The sequence below is a fragment of the Acipenser ruthenus genome, chromosome 27, assembly GCF_902713425.1.
Source record: "Acipenser ruthenus chromosome 27, fAciRut3.2 maternal haplotype, whole genome shotgun sequence".
Classification (NCBI taxonomy): Eukaryota; Metazoa; Chordata; class Actinopteri; order Acipenseriformes; family Acipenseridae; genus Acipenser; species Acipenser ruthenus.
The window spans coordinates 20,357,869-20,384,359 of record NC_081215.1 but is presented as its reverse complement, the minus strand read 5'-3'; the positions used below and the strand labels follow the sequence as shown (position 1 = coordinate 20,384,359).

Sequence of the window (26,491 nt, the reverse complement as noted above, 5' to 3'; positions counted from 1 at the left end):
TAGATTTAAAATAATCCAATGTTTCAGTCTGCCTAATGGTAATCGGAATAGAGTTCCACAACCGAGGAGCACAACAGCAAAAAGCTCTGCTTTTTGGAGCAATTCAAAGTTTTGCATTTTTTGATCTCAAAGAACGACTAGGAACATACGGAGTTAGGAGTTACTGGAGATAGAATGGTCCTAATCCATGAAGGGACTTATAAGCAGCAGCTTTTTTAAATTACTGACACCATTGTTTTTGGTATACGATACCCACAATCAAACCTGGCCTAGAGAATGGTGGAATACAGCTGTGTACAAAGTATGAAGCCAATATCTCAAATCGATGTATCATCCAAAAGCCACTTGATCATAATTTGGCAGTCATTTTAGGTTAACATGAATGGTACTAGTAAATTTGCCTTAAAACTTTCCATAACAATGAAAGTATGAAGAGATTTAATATATAGCAGTTAAACTAGTTTAGGTAGAGGCACCAGTGGCTTGACATTTAGAAAAGCTAAGCACTTGGAACTAGAGGCTGGATCCCAGTGCATAAAATTCAGCGTAATAAATAAAAGATATTCATCAGTGTGAATTTTCAATGTGGCATAAATATAGACATCACAGCATCTGAGAAGCGTGAACACAACAACGCTCTCAATCGGAGGACCCCCCCATGAGGAATATCAAACATTACAATGTCAAATTGCTTGTTACTGAAGCACTATTATTGGGATAGAAAAGGTTTGCCTTCATAATGTGCTTCACTCTTTGACATTTGGAATCTGCCATTGTCCCATGAACCATGAAACTGGCCTACATGGGCTAGGAAGTGTTTTGGTTAAAATAAGAACAGTTGGTCAGTGTTTGCTAATGTTTATTAGCTTTAAAATTATTACAACTATCACTGTCATGTCTAGCAGACAAACCAGAGGGATGCATTGTTATTATCATCCTCTCTGTGAGGACATGAAGACACATAGAGAGATGCTGGACTAGTAACTGCTTAGTATTGTAGCTCTGACATGATGGCAGATGGTGTTATATGAACAGTGTGGAATTATACTCCTGTGATTTAGGATTTCAGTGAAGGTGAGTCCTTAGAAGCAGACACAGTACCATGGCTCAACAATGACCATCCTTGGGAATGTTATAAGCATATTTTAACGATCAATGTTATAATTTCACCACTCTGTTTGGTAATGTGTCTGTTTATTATAACCCTTTGTCAGGTAGAATGGAATAAGAACAGATTGTAATGATGCAGATCACAGGGTTTGCAAGCTAGGTCTCTGTATGTTATTAAATTGCACGCACACTCACAAAGCATATCAATAGCATTCATCTGCTTTGATAACACTGAGGCTAACACTAGTGGAGAATAAAACCATAGGATCACATATAATTTGTTAGGAACTCAACAGATCAGGGCCTGAATTAATCAAAATGATGCCGGTGCCATTGTTAAGTATACAGTAGGTATGTCCCTGGCATTAATATATAACTCAGTGCCAGGTATAAATATCCTGGATTTATTACAAAGAAGAAAATGTAACTAGTTTAATAGCATAGAGAAATAAACTACTATTCCTTAAATGTACATTTCTTAACCAATATTATGATATTATGAATTTTAGTGTTAACTATACGTCTGTCACCAGTAAATATTCCACAAACATAAAACTATTAAACAGTCAGGGATAAGACTAGAACCCAACAATATAATATATTTCAAACAATCTTGAGTACTCAACATGTGTTTATTTCTCATTCTATTTGGATGTTCAATATGAAATTTTCTCTTAAAAAAAAAAATACATTTAAGTAAAAATAATTAAAATATGCCCCTGAGTATCACATATTTCAGAACACATGCATCTAATGGAAAGTGTTACGTTAAATAGGTTTTGTTTTTTGTTATTTTGCTGCTGTTTTTAGTTCTCCTTAGAGTACTTTGCAATTGAATTCATTTGAGACAGAACTGAATGGCAGCTGTATCCAAAAGTTCTCCTCAGTCCTGAGCTTGATAACGTACTCTCTCAAGTTTCTTTCCTCAGCATCTTTGAACTGAAACTGTCAAACACTTATCAGCCAGCTGGCCTCAAGCCAGACCTGAATATGAAAGCAGACTGTCATAATAAAATGATTAAAAAAATTAAAAAAAACACTTAAGAAATCATTCATTAAACAATACGATGAAATGCAAATGATTGTTACAGCATGAACCTTCAAGAGTAAGTAGTGGGGTTCTGAAAAATATAGCATTATACATCCCCATGTGTTGCTACAACTGTTTAAATAACGCACCTGTCATTTTTCTTTTCATCGTTAACATCTGAACTTTTTACACTTACAACTTTAAAGTCTGTTTTAAATCTATTTACAAAATGGCCACTGTTTTTTAATCGCTCTTCCTGCAGTGATTTAGAGGACAGATCTCAAACCCCAGTGCACTAGTGCGGCTGTTTTGAAAAGAGCTTTGAAAAAGAGTTTAAAGTTATATGTGTAAAAACTTGTCAGGATGTTAAGAATGAAAAGACAAATTACAGGTATGTTATTTAAACAGTTGTAGCAACACGAGGGGATGTATAACCCTATATTTTTCAGAAACCCTGCTACTTATTCATTCATTGTTGTCCTGACACTGTCCACAATAAATAGCCTGTATTATAAAAAAGCTATACTAGTTTCATTGCAAATCAGCCATGCAATATTTAAATTACTGATGTTCATTTCATGTTGTGCCAACAAGACCAAGCTATTGTAGTCTGCAGCTGATAATTACTAACCTCCAATAACCATAGCCATAGCCATATGCCAAACCAAACTATTCAATATCAAAGAACAAACCTCAGCTTCATATCGTGCCACCTGCACTCCTAATATGTGCCAACATTCAACACACAGAAGCAATAAAGACTGTGTCGAATGGAAAATAATTATTTTATAGAAGCATTTCACTCATCATGCAGCTACTGCAAGTGTTTACTGAGAAAATATAAAAAGGGCATGCTGTTCAGGTTGTTAATTGTTTTTGTTTTTTTTAAACCTGATTTAGATCAGGTGGAAAGTTCAACAAAGCCATCCCATTTAAAATACAAACATGAGATTTACCTTCTGAATATTTGTGTTATATATTTCTTACTTTGCCCCTTTGGAAAATGTTATTACCAGGATACCAGTATTTGATTTAATTAGACCAGCACCCTCAATGCCATCAGCTCTCAAAGCCATCAGCTACCTGAGGGACAGATGTTGTGCTCCTCATCATTAGGATTGGGCAATGTGGTGTAAATGGCGCCCACAACCAAAGAATAGAAACATAAACTGAAACCTGGTGAACGACCTCAAGGTCAGTGAGGAGTAGTGTCCTGTGAGGGCCTGGTCCCGGGTTGACAGTGCTGATGATGCATCTCCTCCATGCAGAGACGGTTTTAGGTTCTAGCAACCAGGACAACTGTCCAGGGCCCTAGGCCGTGGAGTGCCCCACTAGGCTAAGTTAGGTCCTGTCTGCTTCAACCCTTGCATTCTGTATGAAGAATGCATTCTAGCAACTCTGAACAATGCTCTCCTGATTAGGTAAGCCAGAGATGTTTTATGTATATGTAGCCAATTTTAATCTAACAGTCCCATCTTGCCAATAAAAAATAAAAAAATACTATGAAAGCTTCAGTCAGGTAACCTCAGTAGTCATTTAAATTACCCAAAGCCCCTTCAAAGTGAAAACAACTAAACATATACAATTATTGTTGTCAATTATAATATATAATGTAATGTTCTTTTAAAAAAATACAATTATAAGTAGTAAAAATTCTATATTTTTTGAATATCATAAAGGGAGTACCTTAATTAGCCTTCTATGGAAATGAACTTCAAGCATTCTAGTCTGTGGCTATTATGAAATGTAACCATGGTAGCATAATGCATATCCATACAGCAGTAAAATGGGTCACTATTATTATGTTGAGCTTTTTAGAGCGCACAGCCGTGCATAGAAATGAACACACACAAATGTATATTTAATGTTCTGTGATTAAATTGGGCTCCTTGGTTCATTTTGCTAATAATAAAAACCGACAAGCACACTAAAATACCACACTCTTGCTAAAACTATTTATAAAGCAGCCTTTTCATCGTGGCAAAGAAAGTAAAGCTACACAGTTTATTGCTTGTAATGATTTATTTATAATTGTCCCAGACCATTTGGCATTCTCAATGACAACTAAAACAATTTTCTTAAATGTTCAAGCAAATTAACCAGGCTTGTGCTAATCAGAGTTTTGAGCACACACTGTATATCGGCAACAGCATACTACATACTATTCAGGGTGTACAGCAGCCAAGTAGTTATACAAAGGAGTTACATACACGATACATTCAGGTAGGTCAGACCCATTACTGCTGGCCATAAAATTGAAGCAATGATTTTCCCAAACTGACACACCAGCCTTGCAGGTGAATAGTTTATTCTTCCTTCGTCTCAGTTACCCTCCCTGGTCTCCAGTGGAAACTGGATCAGCAGTACATGCTTTAAAAGGTGTGGTCCTGATGGATGTAAAACCCACTTCACTACTGTATGTAATCTTTTCACTACCCCCACATCACTGAGTAGATGGACTTTTATTTCACATACATTTTCTTAAAGGTGAAACCCTATAGAACAGCCCTCGCTTCTGTGTTGGTCCACTGCCATTACAGTCACCAATACTCCAGTTAGAACTCAATTTTTCAGTTCAGCATCATTACAGCCTCCACAATTAACCTTTTATATATTTTTTTTATTAAATGAATAGCAAGCATACAAATGTTGCTATAACGGTTCTGCATTTAAAGGCTACCTGTCTGTTTATTCTCTATTTGACACAAGACACCGTATTTCAAACTAATGGAAGAATTTATCAATAGAGTAACATATAATGTTGGGATCAACAAAGGCTAGGCAAAGAACACTGGAGCCCAGCGGCAGCTGTGGTAATAAGTTTATCTACTCAACCAGCCCGGACGACGTAGGAAAAAGTAATTGATCAACTAGAGCACATCTTGACCTTGCATATGTTCTGTGTCAGGAACAACATTATGACACATGCCAAGAAATTCATAGTGTTTAGATATTGTTAGGTAAACATAGTGTGAGCAGAGTTCACAAAGTTCAGCAACACACACATGCAGTTAGGTAAGATATGTAAGACAGGCACTCATTAGTGCGAGTGAGACAAACTTACAGACAAATAATCTCCCAATGATCATTGTCTGATTTCCATTTAAAACTAGGTGCCACATTTGTTGTGTCTCGCGATAAATGTTTATGCTATAGGTGTGTAACTTTTGAATATTGGAATCAATAAATGTAAACTTACTAGCATAGTCATTGGTATTGTATGCACTCATTTGCAGACATCAAATGGAATTAGTTTCCTTACAATAACATCCCAAGTACTGTACAAGGGTGTATAACATGAACATTTTTTAATATATCTAAAATTGTTTAACCTTTAATGAAATAAACTGACCTTGTCTGCATACATTTTTATTTTTAGTTATTTTATTCATGTGTCTCAAATCCTATGTAGGCCCACTTGTGCAATATTGTAATAGATTCAAAGTAGGACAAATCATAAAATGAGCAAAATATACAAATTAATTTCAATGCACTCTATGGTAGTTCCATTAAAGGCAAAACAATCATAGTAAATATTTCCTTTTTGGGCATCTCTTGTAGGAACAATTCTAATCTTATAGCCCTCAGACTGCAGCTTTTCTCAAGGCTTATGTAATGCTGTTACGAACCTCAGCGGGGAGCCAGAACATTAAACAGAATCCGCTTCAAAGCAATGGTACATAAAATTTTACAATCAGGCAATATATGAAAATGAGATATTTTACAATAACACTGATGCAGCAAAATACATAAATAAAAAATAGAAACATATATTGTTCAATTAAATGAATATTTTCTACTTCCATATAGCATTGGACCAAACTTCTACTTCTGATAGACAATGATTTTCTATAAAAACAAACAACAAAACTACGATATAAACTCTCTGTAAACTTTATTGCTGCGCAGGCCCTGTGAGTAATCGTAACTTGTGTTTTATCAGTGAAAACAACACCTGAAATCTAGCTGGTTCTCTGTGTTTAAATATAACCCATTGTTGGCTCAAAAAACCTCCTACCAATATCTGCTCTCTCTCATTTCAGTGCAGTTCAGCCACTCGGAAACAGACGCAGGAACCAAAGGCCAGTGTGACCTGTTTCAATCAAACTGCTGTTTGAAGCTCTCTCTCTCTGTGTCTGTATCCGTCTCTCTTATAAAGCTTTAGACCAGCAACAACAGCAAAAATAACCTCAGTCCTTAATTAGGACTAGCTCTACTGTAAATGCTGAACTCACACGGTACATTTTGAATTGAAATATTACAGCAGAATGTCTTTGTAAACATGAACTAAATTAACTAAACAAACCTGGCTCTTTTTGTATAGTGGATGTGGGTCAAGACTTCTCACTCAGGGCAAGAAGCCATTTTGATTCTATAGACCTACACCCATAATAAGTCATAATAATTTAATACTCCAATTGCAAAGCAGTTTCAGCCATTATGTGGTTTCTTCTGCGATCCTTAATTTTAAGTTACCTGTACAAGGGGGGTGTTAATTAAGCTCACGTTAAAATCTGGACTAGCTATGCAATGAAAGTATTACATTGTACCCTATAAAAGATTCTCTTACTGCTTTTTGTAAACGTTTTCAAGCTAGAAGGCCTTGGTTTGTTTCATGGCTGTCAATACCCACATCAGCACCTACCAGCCTGCTTCAGTAACCTCCACCAGAAATGTTTTATTTGAAGTTTCACTTAGCAACACCTAGTGGTTTGGAATGGTACAATTTTTGTTTGTCATTTATGTTTTAAAAGTGCAGTACATACACTGAACATATGACCCAGTTACCTGTTAATTTCACACACATTCGGCAAGCACTGACTACTATGGCCTTTTAAGGCTGTACCATTATGTACGTTTTAACTGCTGCTTTTGCCTAATCTGGACATCACATAATTTTACAACTGACACAATAAATCAAAGTAAATTTTAAAGCACATCGCCTACAATCATGCGTGTGCAGTTAAATCAAAGAGAATAAATAACCTGCCAACACAGTTTACATTAGTAACTGCTGAATGTGAGCAAACATTTCACTTCAAATCAATTTAAAGCTGGAATGAAGACATTTCTTAAAACACAGAATAAACACATGATAAAAATAGCTAAGCAGTGTGTTCTACAGAGGTCGGTAGCTCGCTGACATCTGCTCTCAAGTTCCTGGGTAAAAAAGGAAGCTTTTTTTAAATGCATTAGCTAATGAATTTGCAATTTTCTATGTATTCATATCCTTTAGTGAGTTCTGTTATATATATATATATATATATATATATATATATATATATATATATATATATATATATATATATATATATATATAATAACTGGCTTGTCCTTTTTGGGTTTACTGCATCTTCAGTTTATTATTATTTGTTTATTTAGCAGACGCCTTTATCCAAGGCAACTTACAGAGACTAGGGTGTGTGAACTATGCATCAGCTGCAGAGTCACTTACAATTACATCTCACCCAAAAGACGGAGCACAAGGAGGTTAAGTGACTTGCTCAGGGTCACACAATGAGTCATGGCTGAGGTAGGATTTGAACTGGGGACCTCCTGGTTACAAGACCTTTTCTTTAACCACACCACTGGCAGTTATTATGAAAAAATGATTAAACAGCACAGTCTGATATATTATAGGATTAAATACGTAAAAGATAGCCAGGGGATTTCGGATGATGTCACTCTCCCCATTTGCAGTCATTGAAAAACCCCTAACTTATCAAATACTGGTTTAGTAATGAATGGTAAACGTTTTCAATTTTAGTCCTATGTGAACTCCCTCGGTTACTGTGTCTATTGTCCTATAGTAAATTCTAAAATTATCCTGATTATTCTCATTTAACCACAAGGGGGCACCCTTGCATTTCAATAAAGATAACACAGCTTACTACACAGGCCAGCAAATCAGTATTTGAGCTGTACAAAAAATACAACAAAAAAAGATGATGTTTTTCTGCTATTTGGTTGAAACTCAAATCACGTATTGTGCAGTTCAGCTTACAGTTCAGGGTTAGGGGGGCTAAGTGATCCTCATATTTTAAAGATTGATTGCTTCCTGCTTTGTAATGATTTTGTTTTTTTAAATCATTCCAAAATCCCTTCATTCTGTCATACCTGGTTATGTCAGGAAGCTGAAACTCAGAACCTGTGCATTGGCAGCCTGCCCTATCCGATCCAATACATCTTGATGCACTTTCATGATTGCATGGATCTGTTCTCCATAGCAACAGGCTCCCTATGCGCACAGCTAGCCCCATTGTTCAAATCATATGCCAGTTTGGGAGAAGTACAGAGCCCTAATATGGAGCTACGCATTCGGACTATTGCCACTGTGAATCTCCAGCTATTCACATATCAGTTTAATTTATAACTGCAAATTGTTTGTTATTATCCTTATATTGTGTTGTGGTATTTCTTCACAGCAGAGAGGAATAATCGACCTACATAAAGAAAATCCCAAGGTGGATACATGTACTGTACACATTACAGGAAGAACTAAGGCTTTCAAGATGTGATCTATTGCTATTCAAATAATACATTAGCATTACTGAGACACCTGTTATTCTCTACAGACAACAACTAACAGTAATTATAGAGCTATTAGCAATATAATAACCTGTTTTCTGTGGATCTATTTAATTTCCCTGGCTTTAATGAACTTCAGTACAGATGCTCTTTTCACATCATTATTCAGTTACATTTTTAATTTATCATACAATGTAAACATCTCCAAAGGTTCAATACATATTCATGCAAACCTATTATTATTATTATTTGTTTATTTAGCAGACGCCTTTATCCAAGGCGACTTAAAGAGACTAGGGTGTGTGAACTATGCATCAGCTGCAGAGTCACTTACAATTACGTCTCACCCGAAAGACGGAGCACAAGGAGGTTAAGTGACATGTTCAGGGTCACACAATAAGTCTGTGGCTGAGGTGGGATTTGAACCGGGGACCTTGTGGTTACAAGCCCTTTTCTTTAACCACTGGACCACACAGCCTCCTTTTATACAGCACTGGCACAGACCATCTGGCCATGCATAGGCTTGGGCACTAAAGGGAATAGACGGTTTTCAAAAAGACCATTCAATGAGATCCAGTCACATTTGAGAAGTAGGTGAAACGTGTTAAGAAATTAATGACAGGCTATTGTACGATTTTAGTTCCAGCATTCTGGTCCGTTTAGCCGCCCCTCCTCCATTGCTGAAAAGTATGTCACTTCAACATGTAATAAGGGTTTGGACTAGAAATATAGTAATAAAAGCAAAATATTACAACAGCATTATTGGTACCAATCACATACTGTGTAACAGCCTGGATTTACTCCATTTAAAATATCCTGTATCCTTACAGTTATCAAAAGTACCCTGATTAGATGTTACAAACACACACCCCTGTGTTTCTAATGTAAGAATTGAGCTTCAGAAATATGAATTCTATCAGAATTGCAACAATTATCTGTATTACAAAAAGATGGTTTTGTACAACACTATCTTTTTTCTGCAGCAGGTTTTTTTTCACTTCTGCTGGTTAATTCAGTTTGTGGTATCCTCTTTCTACTCTGATGAGAAATGGATTACACTTGCGCCAAACATTATAACTGTAAGTGCTTTTAACAAACCTAAAGATGAATGCTCACTGTCCCAATTCAGTGAAAACAAATTATTCAAGTGATCCAATTCAGAAATCCACATGTGAAATACACAGTTTTAGGCAAAGTGATAATACCATTCTAGCATTTACTCTATGAAGTTTCAAGGAACAATAATAATTGAAAAAAGCATGCATAATTGATAAACAAGTATAAAAAAAATGATGTAATGCCATCTGTCATTTAATGACCTTACCTGATATGCAATTGGATAGTTCTTAGTATCAGAAGGATCCACTTCTCTCTGAGAAGCTGTTCAATTATCTGGCAATGCATGAAAATGACCACATTTAAAATATTAATATAAAAGTTTTAATACTGTACTATTCTATTAAAACCACTTAGTATTTTAATTAATACCAGTCTGCTGCAGTGTCACTAATAGGACCTCGATTTTAAGTTTCATCCAATGAATATTGAGCAGCTGACAATTTGGGTCCATAATTAAGCATGTAGCCCCTGCCCAGTCCTGTTTTACCTCAAAGGCTAGAAATAAGGTTTTAACCAAAGGCAAGTCCCTCCAGGATTTGAAGCCCATTTCCATGTAAGGAATTTTATTGCCAAAACTACTTTGCCAGTAATTCAATTCTGCAGTGCAGAAGTAAAATGATTCAATTCAAGAGTAAAACACATGAAGCCCATGTGCAAATAACTTTTCTAGTAAATGTGGAGTATTACTTAAGTGACCAGTTAAGAAGACTATTCATTAAGCATTAATCTCTGATGGATTTAGCAATTGTATCCTCATTTTTCGGAAAACAATTTGAAATGCACAAATTAAATTTGCTGCAACAAACTTATCGATCAGGAAGATCAGACAGCCTCTGTCCTCCAGTCAAGCTATTGGCCTAGTTGCACCTGCCAACCTAAACAATGGGTGTTACCAAGTTAATGAATCCTGGAGGCGATGGCCCAGCCAGGAAAGTCTCCACCTGGATTTGCGCAATGAGGAGAACTATTCATAGTCCCTCCCAAACCTGGCAGGAGTGCAAAGGCTAATGAAAACCTCCCTGTAGATCCCAAGCCAAGATGGGCTCCTCACAACAAAGTGGATTTGAACCACACTTGGCTGACTCACTCTGCACTTGCAGCACTGCTTTTACTAGGTGAGCCAGTTCAATTTGTATTCATTTTTGGCTTGTCACATTACATTACATTAAGTGCTGTACAGTATGTTCCACTGCAGTTAGCTTGGACCAAAAATATCCCATCTTTTTTTCCTCTTAGTTTTGCAGCAAAGACATTGGGGCCAATTTTAATGAACTAAGCAGTTGGGTATTTTTTATGCCACTTTTTATTCTTTGCTGGATCTCATTCCACTGTATATGTATGTCTTTAGTCAATAAACCATCCTTGGGGGACAGTAGGATTAACAAAGATTTAAAGGGCGACATTATTTAGATGATTAAAATAGACCCCAGCCATCTTTACAGTAGGATTTACACAATGTTAGAGCTGCCAGGTTATCAGTCCCTTTAGGCAATAGACATGAAGAACCTGACTGATGCTGAAACAATGTGCATCAGGTGTGCTTGGTGCACTGACACATATTCCAGTGGCTCAGTGAATAAATCAGATAATCTGAGTATACTGGGCAGGCCGGTGGAAATCATGCATCATTGTTTAGTACACAAAACACTTGGACACCTCAACCTCAGCTTTAAAAATGACATTTCACAAGAACATATTGTAACTTGAAAATGCATTTGGCAAAGACAGACCTGACTTCAATAATTATTATGTCATTCAATTTGTGCAAGAAATAAATGCAGACCATGTCAAGCAGAAAGGTTAACTGTAAAACAATAAAATAAAATGCATCTAAGGAATTAGTGACAAAGATAGCGCTGTTCAAAAAAATGTGTCACCGTTTTCAAAATATTTCTAGCACAATATATGTTACGATGGGGTGTTTAAAGTGAATCAATACAGTGCGTTAAATTAAACTGTTTACTGCATAGTAACTCATTATAAATTAAAGATTTTAGTGGGAAATCACAAGCTAGTTCAAACATAAAATTATTAATATAATTTAACTGCTGCTAGACCACTGGAGTGAGCAGGAATGGACATAACAGGATTTAGCAGCAACTTTGACTTGTATAGCTTGGTCTAATATATATGCATATCCCATATTAAAAGTATATAATTCAAGCAAAAAGATCTTCAACACATGTAAAGGGGTACCAGTCATGGTAATGCTAGATTAATAAGAAATTGATTTTAAAGACATTGGTTAGTAGAAAGTATGCCTTTAAAATACAGCATCAGTTCTGCAGAGAGGTACTCTTGTCTGCATTGTGCATCTCACTACAGTCAATTTGCACACACACACCAAGGCTTCTCGCAGCAGTATTAAGGGGATGGCTGCTGACATAAGAAATCAAGCATCAAACATTTTCAGCATGTTAGAATTGTCTGCTAAATAAACCGTGTGCAATGATGCAGTTTAATCAGACAGATAACAAGAAGCGATATATTGCCTGTAGTAAACCTGCCATGGTTTTATTTGTATTCTCTATTTTGTGTCCCAGCCTTTATTAGGACCTCCAGTCCTCCCATGCACCAGATGAATTACAGCAATGTGCTGCAAAGAGATAGTTGCAATAGGATTGTTTAAATAGAGCTTGTGCATCAGGTGCTTTTTTTTAAAATCTTGCTTTACTAGACATTCAGATCCTCATTCAGCAAGCGATTTACTGCTCCTGCTACAATATACACTACTATCCAATAAGTACTGGGAGAGCCGGGCAAAATTCTCAAACTCTTTATTAGCAGGATTCTTTTCTGCAAGGGAACAATAAGCAATTACAATTCTAAAACTAAAAAGAAACTAGAATTTTTCTGAACAAACGTAAAGCACCTCCCCACGTATAATATAAGGGAAACGGCATCTCTGATGGAATAGCTTGTAAACACGATGTGAAAAAGATTTGTACTATTAAAATGGCCAATGTTTAAAACAGTGAAATGGTAATGGAACTACAATTGAATCATAGAATACAGCTGTGTACCAAATGTTACAACAATAAATCAAAGTGTTTTGATTCTGTACCCTAGAAACGCAAATAACATGACCTCAATATGGCTGGCCACATTAGGTCAGAAGTTAATGTGTTAAAGTGTTTATATAACCCTGAGGTACTGATAGTGTGGTGGCAGCAGCTTTGTAAATTACTTCCACAAAAGTGATTATTTTTGCTTGTATGAAAGTAATTTTTGCTTGTTAGTCAGTCAGCATTAAGTCTTTATCATTCGGAAACCAAAAAGTCACTTTGTCCTCAGTATGGGAGCCATCTTGTGCAAGTAGTCTGAACTCACCTTAAGTACTGCCTCACCGCATGGTGCAATAGAGAAAAATAATTGAACTGAGGATCTAACTGTAATTCTAAGTAATAATTCATTTAAAATAATTGCCAGTATAAGTACAACTGTTATTTTAGTAATGCAAAAAATATTTAAAGTACTTCTTAGTAATGATTTCTGATTTCCTGATTTACAGTAAGTAACACAATATATCAAATTTTCTTAAATAAAAATTATTTCACAGTGTAATGTAATGTAATGTACTTTGGTTCATATGTAATTATTTCTTATCAGCTCTGTTTGTTTCTTATTGTAATAATTAGTGTGTTAAAAAAACCTCTACTAAACAGCCTGCCAAAAATATAAGTACTGTATGGTAATAAGCTCTAATTGCACATTGCATATACACCAGCTTCTTCATTAGTTACATGCTGGATGTATTGTTGAATAATGAACTATTGTACAAAAGGCTGCGTTCCACAAATACTATACATATTATGCATAATGGTATTGTTTATTTTAACATTGACATTTCTCAAGAATTGTATCATTTGGAAGTCATACTATAAGCATTTTAGTTTCTAACTCGGTTAATAGGATAATGCTGTTTATATATTTTATATTTTATAAGAGCTTATAATTTAGTTAAATTAAATATAGCATTTAAATATATTGTCCATGTGAATGGGTTTTGACATTTGCATATCATTGAGTTATCAAGTACTATAGAAACATAACAGGATGCATATACATGTTTTGTAGTGCACCAGCCATAATGGGCATGGCAAATGAAAGTGTGTCTACAGCATTAGATTAAAGGAGTTATAACCAACTGATATTGAGTTAAAACCATAGTCCTTTAGCTGAAGGCTTCATTAATAAATATCTCTGAACACAGGATAATTGTCTTTTGATTACACACCACTATGTGTTTGATACAGATTGTACATGTAGTTATAATAAATAGCTATACTGTTTCTTTTTTCTGTCCTACACAATATATTTCCAGATGCATTATTAACAACGCTTCCTTAAACTGGTGTTGATGTTAAAACCTTGTGTTTCTAAACTGAAGAATTTAAACCACTGTTTCTCAGCGTTATCGAGTCTATCAATTCCATTGGTGGTGACCTCTCCAGCTTTTTAAGTATCCTTAGTTTAAAATTCATTTTGTGTTAACTATCATTTAAATATTCACACTTAATTGGACAATCCTAGAAATGCTCCTTTGAGATGCTTGTACAAAAATGACTGCAGAGATTGTTGAAAATTCAAATGGTGCTCAAGTATTTGAAAAGAAGTGAATTTTGAAACACGACATGGTTTTGAGATTTTATCACACACTCACCAAAGTTGAGACACACAAGCCGTGAGATATCGCACTGAAGACCCATATACTGTGTCTCAGTGACATGACCCAGTGGAATGGCACGACACTGGCAGTAAAATATTTATATCCATGTTGTAAAATAATGCTTGTGTTGTGTGAATGTATACGTTACTAGTGTTTGATGTATATGTGTTTTAACATGTAAACCTTGACTACAAAAACTGTTCATCTGAGATACTTAGGCCATAGTGCTGTAATGCAAAGTTTACCCCCAGTGATTTTTCATAATAACAGTAAGAAATGTTCCCAGCGATTTAACGCCACATAAACTCAAACATCAATCATTGAATTTAACCAACTTGCTATGAAAAGAAAAAAAGATTAAAACAAAGTTCAGATAAAAGCATGTTCTTCTTTACACAGCTTTCTATTAAATATAGTATATCAACAGCATCGATTATCAGACATGTTCAGAAACAGTGTTCATGGCCAAAAACCCTGAAATTCAACAGAAGCAGATAAATATAGAAAAAGTGACAGCACAGAGGTCAATGGCATCTACTGCTCACCACCACGCTCTTGTTACTGTAGATCTTGATATTAAATTGACATTTCTGACAGGGCATGATCTGAACTGCACCTTTTTATTCTGCTTTCCTATTTTATATTACCTAACTTTTATTTTTAATGTAGTACAATTCTAATGTGATTGTTTGTATATTACTGTACTGTTATCCAAACAATATGACCAATTCCATGACAAAAACTTCTCAATACAGTACGCTATACTGGATAAGGGCGTCTGCTAAGAAATAAATAATAATAATAATAATAATAATAATAATAATAATAATAATAATAATAATAATATACTGTACAGAACACTTGAGGGTTATACAGTATTATATGATCGATTGTGAGGAGTCATTTCATTTCAATTCTGTTTCCATGTCTTAGGATATCATTAGTCACAAAAATAAGAGGCTCAGTGTAGCTGCCTAAGGTCTTCTGGCATTATTCATGTCTTCTTTCATGTGTGTAACTGGAAAGCAATTATGAGTAATGGGAAATTGTATTAAGAGTGATACAATTTTAAAAGTATTGTTCAGCAAAACAATTAAGCGAAGTTGAAGTGAAAAAAGCAGTAAAATTCGGTTGTGTGACAAAAAGTGAAATATTTCAAAAAAATGAATTCTAAGGTTAAGCCAACAATGAAATTAGATTTTGTAATGTCTAACAAATGCACCCCTGGTTTGAATTTCAATTATCTTCAAAAAAACAAATGTGTAAGATTATTAAGCTTGTTCCAAGTTGAAGATTTCACCTACAACAACATTAGTTATGTTACATTAGGTTGCTAAAAAGACAATACAAGTAGATCAGTCTGCAGAAATCCTTTTGGGGAGTAAAATGGGAGGAAAACTTCCCACCTAGCCATTCAGCACATATATTTTGCTTGTTACAGTTGTCTATTTTTAAAGAGGGCATGGTCATCTATTCAGCAATACCAAGATATTTATTAAACAAGGGGTCAGAGTGGGGTTAAATGGACAAAATGTCAACAAGTGGTTTTTCATTTCAATAAAATTGATACATGTATCGCAAATTGATACATGTATCGCTGTGGTTGTAAGAAGGCTTGCTCATTAAAATCACTGATTAATATTCAGTGATACAAATAAAACAAATGTTTTCACAATACCGCATTATTGAACACTAAAATAGAGGATCAATTTAATGAAGTTTATTACATACGGGGGTCCATTCATGAAATAATGAGAAGTGGGGGGTTTGTCTGGAAGCCTAACGTGATTCTTAATTGTAATTCCAGTGTTTAACCGCCTGCCTGATTCACACACTTTAACCTCATCAATGCATCCATTTCCATATTTGAGAATTAACTCACATGGAGCACAGGGCAGTACACTTATCTGGAATAATCACAAATGCACTGGATAAAAAAACACTTCCAAGAGCTGTGAGGACAAATACAACGGATCTGTAGAATATGTGTATTATTATTATTATTATTATTAGTAGTAGTAGTAGTAGTAGTAGTAGTAGTAGTAGTAGTAGTAGTAGTTTTTATTGCTTTTTTGTGTTTTATTCAATATAAGAGAACAAACTTATGCCTTTACAGCGTATTTGCGGATAGGGTACAGGCGTTCCTTTCTCTGCTGCTTCTTGGTCTTCAAGCTTTCTTCGTATTTGTTCAGCCTGCGACTCATGGCACTAGTCTTCCTGGGCCTCAAGTCCAAAGGCTTGTACTTCTTGTCTTAGTAGAATTTCCTCAGAGTCTCCTTCTGCGTCTGGTTAATTAAAGTCATAACTCTGGCAATGGACTTGCAGACAGCACAAATCTTGGACAGTTTGGATTCAGTTCAGCAGGTCACCTTGGCGACGTGGAGCTGAGACAACTCCACCTTGAGGTCATCCTCCTTCTTCTTACCACGCAGGTCTCAGGCCTTGATTTTTGCCATAGTCACTTACCATAGTAGTAGTGATTTCCGACTGTGTGAAGTCATGTTTTTTTCCATATATGCCATACCATTGCTACCATATTACAATGGCTATCTTCCGTCTTTTTATTTATTTTTTTTAGTATTATTACATGCATCACCTTTACAACGTGGCAATGTATTCCCCTACCTTTAGACAATGTAGCAGACAGGAGAGGAGATACGTCACACTGCAGCTTTAATAATGGAAGTGACATTACTCAAACAGACCCTGATTGTGATTCAACAGGATCAGCAGGTGGCTGAGTAACCAACACAGACCAATGACTGAAACCGACAATTAGCTGCCAATTTTCCCAAAGTCCTGCCGCTTATGTCAAAGAAGATTAGAAAATGCCCTCCTTTAGGTAAGCTTATGAGTGTTGTCATGTTCTCTAGTGAATTTCAAAATCAAATCAACGGAAAGGTCAAACACATTTTCAAAGATGCCACAATTCATATTATGTTGACAAATCCTGCTGGGATTTGTAAGGCTGGGTACCTAGGAGAATGCCATGTTCATAGAACAAAAGACTCCAGTAATAGGTTCCACCTTCATTGAATCATTTGGAGCTGTTCTGTATTGCTGCTAGTGTTCTAGCAACTTTTATTAAAATATAATCTAGCACCAGAAGAGATTATCGTTATTTAAATGCAACACAGTTACTTTTGCTGTACTTGGTCAACGGAAAGAACATTATCTCACCGCATGACTCATGAATAATAAAAATGGATAAGTCATGAGTAGTTCTGTCTCGAGCCTGTTTGAATCGTGCAGATATTGCAGGAATGGTCTTGTAGTGTGCCTCGAGTTTTGTATATTGATATTCAAGGAATACTGTCATCCACATGACTAAAAAAAACAAGTGCTAATTAAAAAGGCATTAAATGACCTGTCGTCAGCATATTTACACTTAAATAACCATAAACAGAGTAACTGTCATCATTATGAGGCAACCAATCTATTAATGTGCGAGATTAATCTGCGTGTGCAGAAGCCACGCATGATTTAATAAATACAGTAATGAGATCTAACTGAACACCTGAAATAGTGCGCCATACATTGTCTTTCTAGGAATGTACTCTGGGCCAACATTAGATTAAGCAAGACTTGAGGAGTTGCCTGGAAACAATACCCTGGGCATTTATTATGCTATAGTATTGTTTTCAGACTTGGGTATAATATTCTTGTAAACTGCACCAAACACAAAATGGGGATGAAAACTCATCAGACGCCACCTTTTAACTATGAATACAGTGTATACTGTATAAGAATGTGGAAAATAAGACATTTCAACTAAAGGACAGTACAGTAAATAAAGGGCACTCGTTTTGCTTTGCAGAGTCCCAGCTTGACACTCATAGGATTCTTTACGGACCACAACACATATTCTGTGCTGTTTGAAATTCACAATCCCACTTTCTACAGTGACCTTTTGGCCTTTATGTGTACAGAACGCAGACTTGTTTGTCAATTACATCTTACTGTGTGTAAAGAGGTAGTCATTCAACTAGGGAAGGAGCCGGTACCACACTAACTAATTTGATTTTCCCATTAAAACGGATCAGTGAGTGATATAAAATCCAGCAATTCTTAAAAATCACCCTGGTGGAAATACACAAGTGCCAAGCCCCTTATTGATACCATTTCAACCATTTGCTGGGTACTCAGCAGTTATTAAGTGCTCCGTTTATGTCTTTCCATACCAGGAAAGGATCACTGGGGGTCATTGCTCCATGCATCAGCAGTAGCAGCAATCAAAACCTCCAGCTAAAGAATAATTCTAAGCTTTGTTAATTTCTGGGACGTTACAATGCCAATAGAAATGCAATTCATCTCTGTGCTGTTTTGTAATTGCCAGGAAGTCAGGAGGCAAGTTAAACTGCATGTGTAATGTGTGCAGTCAATTTAATCCTATGCTGTGTTCATGTGAAGGGCAAGCAGATCAATGAAGTTCACCACCCCTTACACAAGAGCACAAGTACAGACAGTTTGAAAGGCTGGACGATCTTTATATGTGCCCTTACTGTAGATGTTGTTTGCAGTCATTTTAAGTGGTTCTGGCTTGTGTTGCTCTGATACTGAAGGGGTAAGAGTAGTCATTCTAATTGACAGGGGTGTCCTTTTCTATTCCTTGGTTCACACATGGAAATCAAATACAAGGTTTTGCTTTTCAAGAACCAAAGAAAGGAATATTATCTTTGGCTAAAATGGTCAAAACATTGTTTTGGTCTGAATGTTTTCCTACCAATCAATTAATGATTTGTTCTTGTCTATGTACATACCAAATACCCGCTGTAGGTATTGAAATGTTTGATTCCTGACATTTTCTACCAACTCGCAATGTCCTTTTGGAGTTTGAAAAGCACATACAGTATATATTTTCAATTATATATCAAAAGGGAAATATAGATGATTGAGAATCTTAAGGAGGTGGTTCTAAATTGCACACACTAAAAAAAACTCCTTTAATTTATTTATAGTCAGTACAAAGACTACCTGGTGGTAATTTGAGCAACAGTGCAGCAGCATTTTGTAGACTAGAACACTGTGTGCTAGTTTGAAGCAAAAATTAGGCCCAGACAAGTGTGTGAGGGATGAAACCATTATAAAGCCATATACTAGCAAGAAACCACTTACTTGCAGGAAGGAGCAATTTAACTCCTGTTCAGAGTAGGTTTATTTGCTACTTTTATATTGTTAACATGTTTTTATTCTTCTCCGGATAATACTGCAAAAATTGGGTCCAAGGTATTGGAAAACAATATTTGTAGCCCATTGTTGAAGTGATTTGATTAAAATTATACTCAAATTACTTTCCATTTACAGCAAACCCTACTCAGTGGTTCACTTCAGCTTGAGTGTCCGTTTTTAATTGCATCCATTGTTCCGTCAGTCATACCTTGTGAATATAACAAGGTTATTTATTAATTTTATCACACATTATAAAAGGTGAGCTCATTCGATCCTCATGATATCCCCCAGAAATGTGACACAATCATACTCATTGAAGTGTCATATACAGGACCATTTTATTTTGTCTCTGTAGCGGCCATAGTCCCCTTTACATCCAGATTATTAGCTAACAAATCCCAAATCTCACAGCTGGCACTGTTTTGTGGGGGGTAACTAATTTTATATTATAAAAAGACAAGTTCCAACACAGTTTGTAATAAGACACATTGGAAAATGGAGTCTCATTAGATATGCAGGAACGTGCTGATATTCATGCTTAAAATCTGATTGAGAGGCATTATGACATCACATTCAGAATTACTTTAACACCACCTTTGACCTGATTAGTGAAGCATGAATTAATGGCTATGCAATGAGGCAATACAAATAATCTGTTCTGCAGTGTTTTCTAATAAATTACATATTATTAAAACATTTAAAATAGCTTCAGATACTCTGTATTAGCAAATAAAAAAGGAATTCCCTGCCAGAATGACTGCTTTGCTTAATTGATGTGTTTGTAGAAATGTGACTTACCGGTAGATTTAACAAAGTGTCCTCAGCCTGTGGTGTCTGTAATTGTGTCAACCCTTGGGGCAACAGTTTTCCCACTATAAGCATCAACTCCAGTCAATATTTGTATACTATTTATTCATATATTGTTTATGTATTCAATTACTGTACTGTTATTTGCTTCGCTGTCTGTGTAGTCTTGACAAGAACACAATGTAAAAGAGTCTCAACTGGTAATCTCCTTGTTAAATAAATACATAAAATAAAAGTACTGTTCTATATGCCGTTCTGACAAATCTACTGTAGGAGCCATGTAGAATTCTGTATAGCCGGCATTTGTTTATTAACTCAATTCAACTTGTCTCAGATAATTTGCTGCATTTAGTACTACAATAAAAAAGAACGTGAATTTGGGAATTCAGTTATACTTTTTACATGCTGTCACTTCACCTAAAAAAAAAAAACAACTGCCCAGTTTAACCATGTTCAATAAAATAAAACAAGCAAGCAAGGGATTAATATAATTACTGTACCATTAAAAAGCTGCACACTTTTTGGCTGTTGTTTTTTAAATGCCATTTCTCATTCGGGTGACTTATGGTTAAAAAAACAATACTGTTCACTTATTTGCAGAGCCATATATACAGTATATAACATTGTTAATAAAGGATTAATATCAGGACATATCAGGACCACTGGATCCCTGGAACCAACTATGGCTGGCTATGATAGGTTCCACAGTTAACTTCCATTAAGTATGGGGACAGTCTGTGTATTGCATGCATCTCTTATTGTGTATTTCTCACAGGAGCTGCATGTTTTAGATAATCAGAGCCTGTTATTGTTATTTACCCATTTGTTATCACTGATAGTACTGCACAGTACTGTGGGTAACAGCTCGAAGCATGGGCTTGCAACAGTCAATGAATCAGAGGAAAATGTGTGTTTATTTGTATCGAACAATGCATAATTTTTCATATTATTGAAAAACGCACACAAATGTATGTACTTGTATTGGATGCTATTAGTAAAGCAAAATAATTTTGTCTGAAAACCTCAAGCAAAATCAATTGTACTGAATAAACACTGAAAAACTGAATTGGATTATTCACTCAGCACGGAGATTCCGCAATGAATGAATGGCTTATTGATTTCAATAACAAGTAATGAACTGTGATGGGCACTCAAGGCCCGATGACTGTGTTAGGTGCTCAGGGCCAGAGTGAATGATAAATTTGGCCGGAGGCCTCGTCCGTGTGTGCTCGAGGGCTACCTGCGAGAGGCTGACTGGAAAAACATGAACAGTTACATTCATCCCAGTGCCGCAGATAGGAAGTGGCTATAGGTCCCCAGGGCGAGACACGCTGCAAGTGGGTGGCTGGGGAGAAGGAGGCCGTAACAAAAGAAGCGACATGAGAGAATAACACACAGAGCCTTTATGCACTTGCTGTGTTGGTTAGGGGCAGATTCTCCTCGCAGAAAAGCAACCATTATAGTGGCAATAAGCTATAAGCAGTATTCTGTGAATCCCTGTACTTTTGCCTCTCTCCCTTCAACAAAAAGACCAGTTATTTAACATACAAGCAGGTATTTAACATAATTTATCAACCTTTTATCAAATAAAAAATGCTTTAATAGAGCATAACTATTGGTTGACTTTTTTATAACAGCATATGCATTTAGATCTTTCACCTGCAGAGGAGATTAATGTTTTGCTGCACTGCAGCTCCTAGGAAGGGACTAGAAATGCAAACTCTCCTTTTGAGCAGGCTGACAATTAACGACAGTTAGTGTGATGCTGAACCATTTAACACATTTAGATTTGATGATTGTGAGAACAAAATACACACACACAGCACCAGCGACTGAGATGGCATGTAAACCTGCTTTCCTTTGCTGCTGTAGGTCACACATATTTTAAGTACTGATTTACTGGCAGTAAAATCCTCTGTAGACCATTAACACATTTAATAATTAATAACACAGGATACTAGACTGTGCCATCTTTGCGTTAACAGATTATTTTATTCAGAATATTTAATAATACTAGTAATCTATTCAGGGTTTACTAAAAAAATCTAAACATGTTATTAAAAATCATACATTATTAGATTTTGATTGGAACAGACTGAAAATTGTTTTATAAGGCTCTTAGCAATTGTTATGCAAGGTTGTTTATGGAATTAGCAATTAGTCATGGCCTTTTACTGAAGAAAAAATTGTACATAGCTGTGACAGGATGGGTTATAGAGACTCAGAGACAGTAACTGCGGTTTTAAGTTCTGGGGCTCACATTTATTAAACAGAAATAAATCAAAAACACTGCTCACTTAGCAAAATAAACAGGGTAAACCAAACAAGTTACAAACACAAAACAAAACAATACTAATATCAAGCTGGGCATTCATCTTTACTGATCCATATAGCCCACATGGCCCCAATGGCCACTTCCCACCTCGTTTAAAACACAACCACCCTCCCTCAAGTACCACAATGCCCATCTTCACCCATTCTTGAGGGAGGGTTGGCCCACAGTCCGGTGCCTCTACGCTAAGACCGAGCCAGCAACAGCTGACCTGGGCGCAGTGGATGGGGCATCGGAAGCGCAGTTAAGTGCCCAGTTGGGTGCAGCCCAGGCAAAGGTCTCTGGGTCACGAGGGGAAGCAGAGCAGGAGACCAGGCAACCAGCCGTGCCTGGTGGTGCAGTGACCTGGGAGTCAGACCATAGGTCAAGACAAGAAGGTCAGGTGTCTAGGAGCCCAGGTCGAGAGATCCAATTCCCAGACACCGGGCTGTGGCACAGGGGTGGTGCTCAGGGCTGTGGTCGAGGTGATAAACATTTTAACTGATGATCTGGCCCTGGAGCCCTGATTAGTCTCAAAACTGATAATGCTCGGTATCAGGCATTTGTGCATTGATAGAGCATGCCAATGAAGAGAGGTTGGCTGGTTTTGCATTTTAGTGTAACATTCTATTTCTTTGTCAATAAAACCTAACAATGGAAGTCAATATCTAATAACTAATCAGTGTAACAAACAGCATTTTCATGGAATCGATCTATATTGCATTGCATAGTTTACACTGTTATTGCTAGCTAAAATGGATTAAACATAGTGAAAATTATTCTAATCTAATCTGCCTCTTGCACAGGTCACTTAAGGAATGGGCTCAGTCATTCAGCCATAGGGTTTAGATCTTCAAAGGCCTCAAATCAAAGAAATGCGTGCCATGTGCAGATGGGAATGTGTGTCTTGCAGTTCTCATCTAAACCGAGGTAGAGCTTTGCATCGAGAGAAGCAAATTAGTCATTCTGGTCCCATGCCATCCCTCACTTTGAAGAAAATGTTAATGCAAAGAAGAAAAAAAAACCTTTCAGTTGTATCACTTATGCATTATATGTCCAGGGTAAAATTCAATTCCATTTTTCAAAGCTGTTATTTTAATGCTATTTCAGTCTGATGACATTTTCTAAAACTCAAATACAGTTTGCAGTCTCCGCCTGTGTGAAAGGAATGGTAGAGACATGTTGGAATCTATAGAATCATTACTATGCTCATATTGAAGAGTTATTTTCTGGTATACGATATGACGAAATGTCTGTGGTGAAATGACAATTCATAGACCAGCATCCACACCGTTGTATAAATATTGTAAGAATAAACAGATGCTGTATTTTTTCTTTGGTAAGCAATCAATGCACCTCTTTATCACAATCAGAAAGTCATATTGGTTCAGCTCCAGTTGACGAAGCTAATTCTACCTTGCCCAATAAACATTGAAGACCAGTAATTGTAAACACCACTGGCAATGAATGAGGGTGGACAGCTCCTTTAGACAGTAAAGCTACACCAGGGAGAAAAAGGCAACAGGCAAGTATTGGATAAAACTGCTATGACAAAGCTGCACACAAGCTAATTAAATATTAGACACCAGTCAGTACAAAATAAATAACTCGATGTACGTTATAAATATGTACTATAAGCTGTTGTATTAATAAAAGTTACAATTAGTTAGAAAAACACACATTATCATGACATATATCAATAAAAAGGAGGTAAGACAATATATTGAAGAGATGATATTTCTAACCCAAAGACTGTTTTAATAAAATTTGAATTCATATTATTGACAATATTGTGTACAAAATGCACTCCTAATTAAGGGTTTTATGTAAAAGATTTAAAGGTTAAATCCATTATACATCCTCAAAAGCTGCACCCTAAGACCTAAAAAAAAAATGAGATAGCATTCTACAGCTACAATCAAATACACTTGTATTGTTGGTTTAATAAATCTTGTCAACTACCTATTCTTTGAGCATTTTTTAAATGGTTAAATGTTGGATCACTAGTCTGTCAACAACACATCATGAGTTACTGAAGTGCTTCTTAAAGGGAATAAACATCCTTGGAAATATGTGTTATTTTGAGTTTCCTTAGCAACGTGCATGCATAGCAGGTGTGCTGGTAAATTTGCTCGGATAAAAAAATAAGAATAAAATAAAACTTGCATAAATGATTCAACATCAATACCATGCATGATGCAAGTCCAAAACCGCATAGCTTGCAACTATGATCTCAAACAAGACTTTTGATAACCAACCTGAAGAAAATTTGACAGGGAGCAAGTCCCGCACATTGCGTAAAATACAGGACATTTAATTCTTACAACTGATAACAAATGCAATGCAAGCAGCCACATACAGTTACTACCTGGCATAGTTACTGTACCACTACTTAACTCCCGTTGTACGTGAATATCTTAGAAAGCTTACCTGTCATAACTCCATCTGCTGTAAGACATAGTCCTGTTGCTGTTTACTCCATCCATTCTTATTGCACGAACAATTACTGCAAGCGTACTTGAACGCTATATTCTTTTTGTACTAGACAAACAATCTTCCTGCAAGGCTTATACAGAAAAGAACGTCGGCGTTGCAACCTGGTCTCTGTGGCTAGCTAGCACAGATATCCCATTTTTTCTAAGGAGACCCAAATTTCTGCTATGAACAGAGAAGAGAGATGCTCTAAAACTGATTTAGTTGGGTCTCACAATCTAAGGAGTGTACCATTTATTTGGAGAAAGGGATGAAAATCCACAACACACGCATAAGAATGCCAGTATTGTAAATGCAAGTAGGATATGCACTCTCATACTTGCGCGAATTACTTAATTGGTCCAACAAATTCCATTGAAATAGCGAGCGAAAGATGCATAGACCAGCCTTTCAGACGTATGTTAAAGAGCCAGCTGCCTCCTGCACTACGCTGCGTGGCGTCTTTATTTATTGCTGTTTCCACAGATACAGGTCCGTCCGTTGACATCAGTCCCCTCCCCGTTTACAAAATCATCTTAACCCTGGCTCTCCATCCTACCTTCTTTTAAATTACACCAATGAAGTCTTCTGCGTGTATGAATATCAGTAAGAATATGCATGACAGTGTCAGTGTTTCCTTTCTGTCAAGGGAAATAAAACATAGTTTAGATTACATACCTTTACATGCAACACGTGTAGCATAGGCTGTCTTTATTTAATAAACCCAACATGCATGTACAGAACGTGTCCTTGGATGAAAAAAAAAAAAACGATAGCATTGCTTTATAAATATGATTATATTAATAGGTCATTGCTCTCAAGGCACCTGCTTTGAATTTAAAATGAAACAGTTTCAATTCTGACCATAGGCAAAACATTATAGCACTGACCTATCATTACAGATGTCAGGACTGCCCAGTCCCTGACCACATTCCGGCGCCTCCTTAAGACTCACCTCTTCAAACAGCACCTGTAGAACTCCTCTGTTTGTATCCTGGGACACTATCACCCTTCATGTAAATGTGCTTTATTTTGCTCTTATCTGCCCCCTATTTTACTGCATTTAATCCTGTACTTCAGAATACTGTAATCTGCCAAGTGTTTAACCTGTAGTTCTTTGTATTTAATCACATCCTGATGTAACTATCACTATTTAATCATATCCTGATGTAACTATCACTATTATCTGCTGTATTATTGAATTTTGGTTTGTCACACTTGTACTTTGCTTGAACAAAAGTTATTGTATTTCTTGCTCTTATTGTATTACTTGTAT

General features: G+C 36.2%; 1 protein-coding gene and 1 pseudogene across 3 annotated transcripts in view; both read right to left on the bottom strand.

Moving 5' to 3' along the window:
* LOC117431954 (tubby protein homolog) overlaps positions 1-25,663 on the bottom strand; it is a 51,998-nt gene extending 26,335 nt beyond the window's left edge. For 2 of the 3 annotated variants that reach the window (XM_034053264.3, XM_034053266.3), the window contains exon 1: positions 25,174-25,662. In XM_034053264.3, the coding sequence (XP_033909155.2) occupies positions 25,174-25,229 (56 nt within the window). In that variant the 5' untranslated portion in view covers positions 25,230-25,662. Of the gene's footprint in view, positions 1-25,173 lie in introns of all 3 variants that reach the window. The other variant, XM_034053263.3, reaches the window with a different exon arrangement.
* Positions 16,515-16,912, bottom strand: LOC117431958 (large ribosomal subunit protein uL29-like; annotated as a pseudogene).
* Positions 25,664-26,491: the final 828 nt, after the last annotated feature.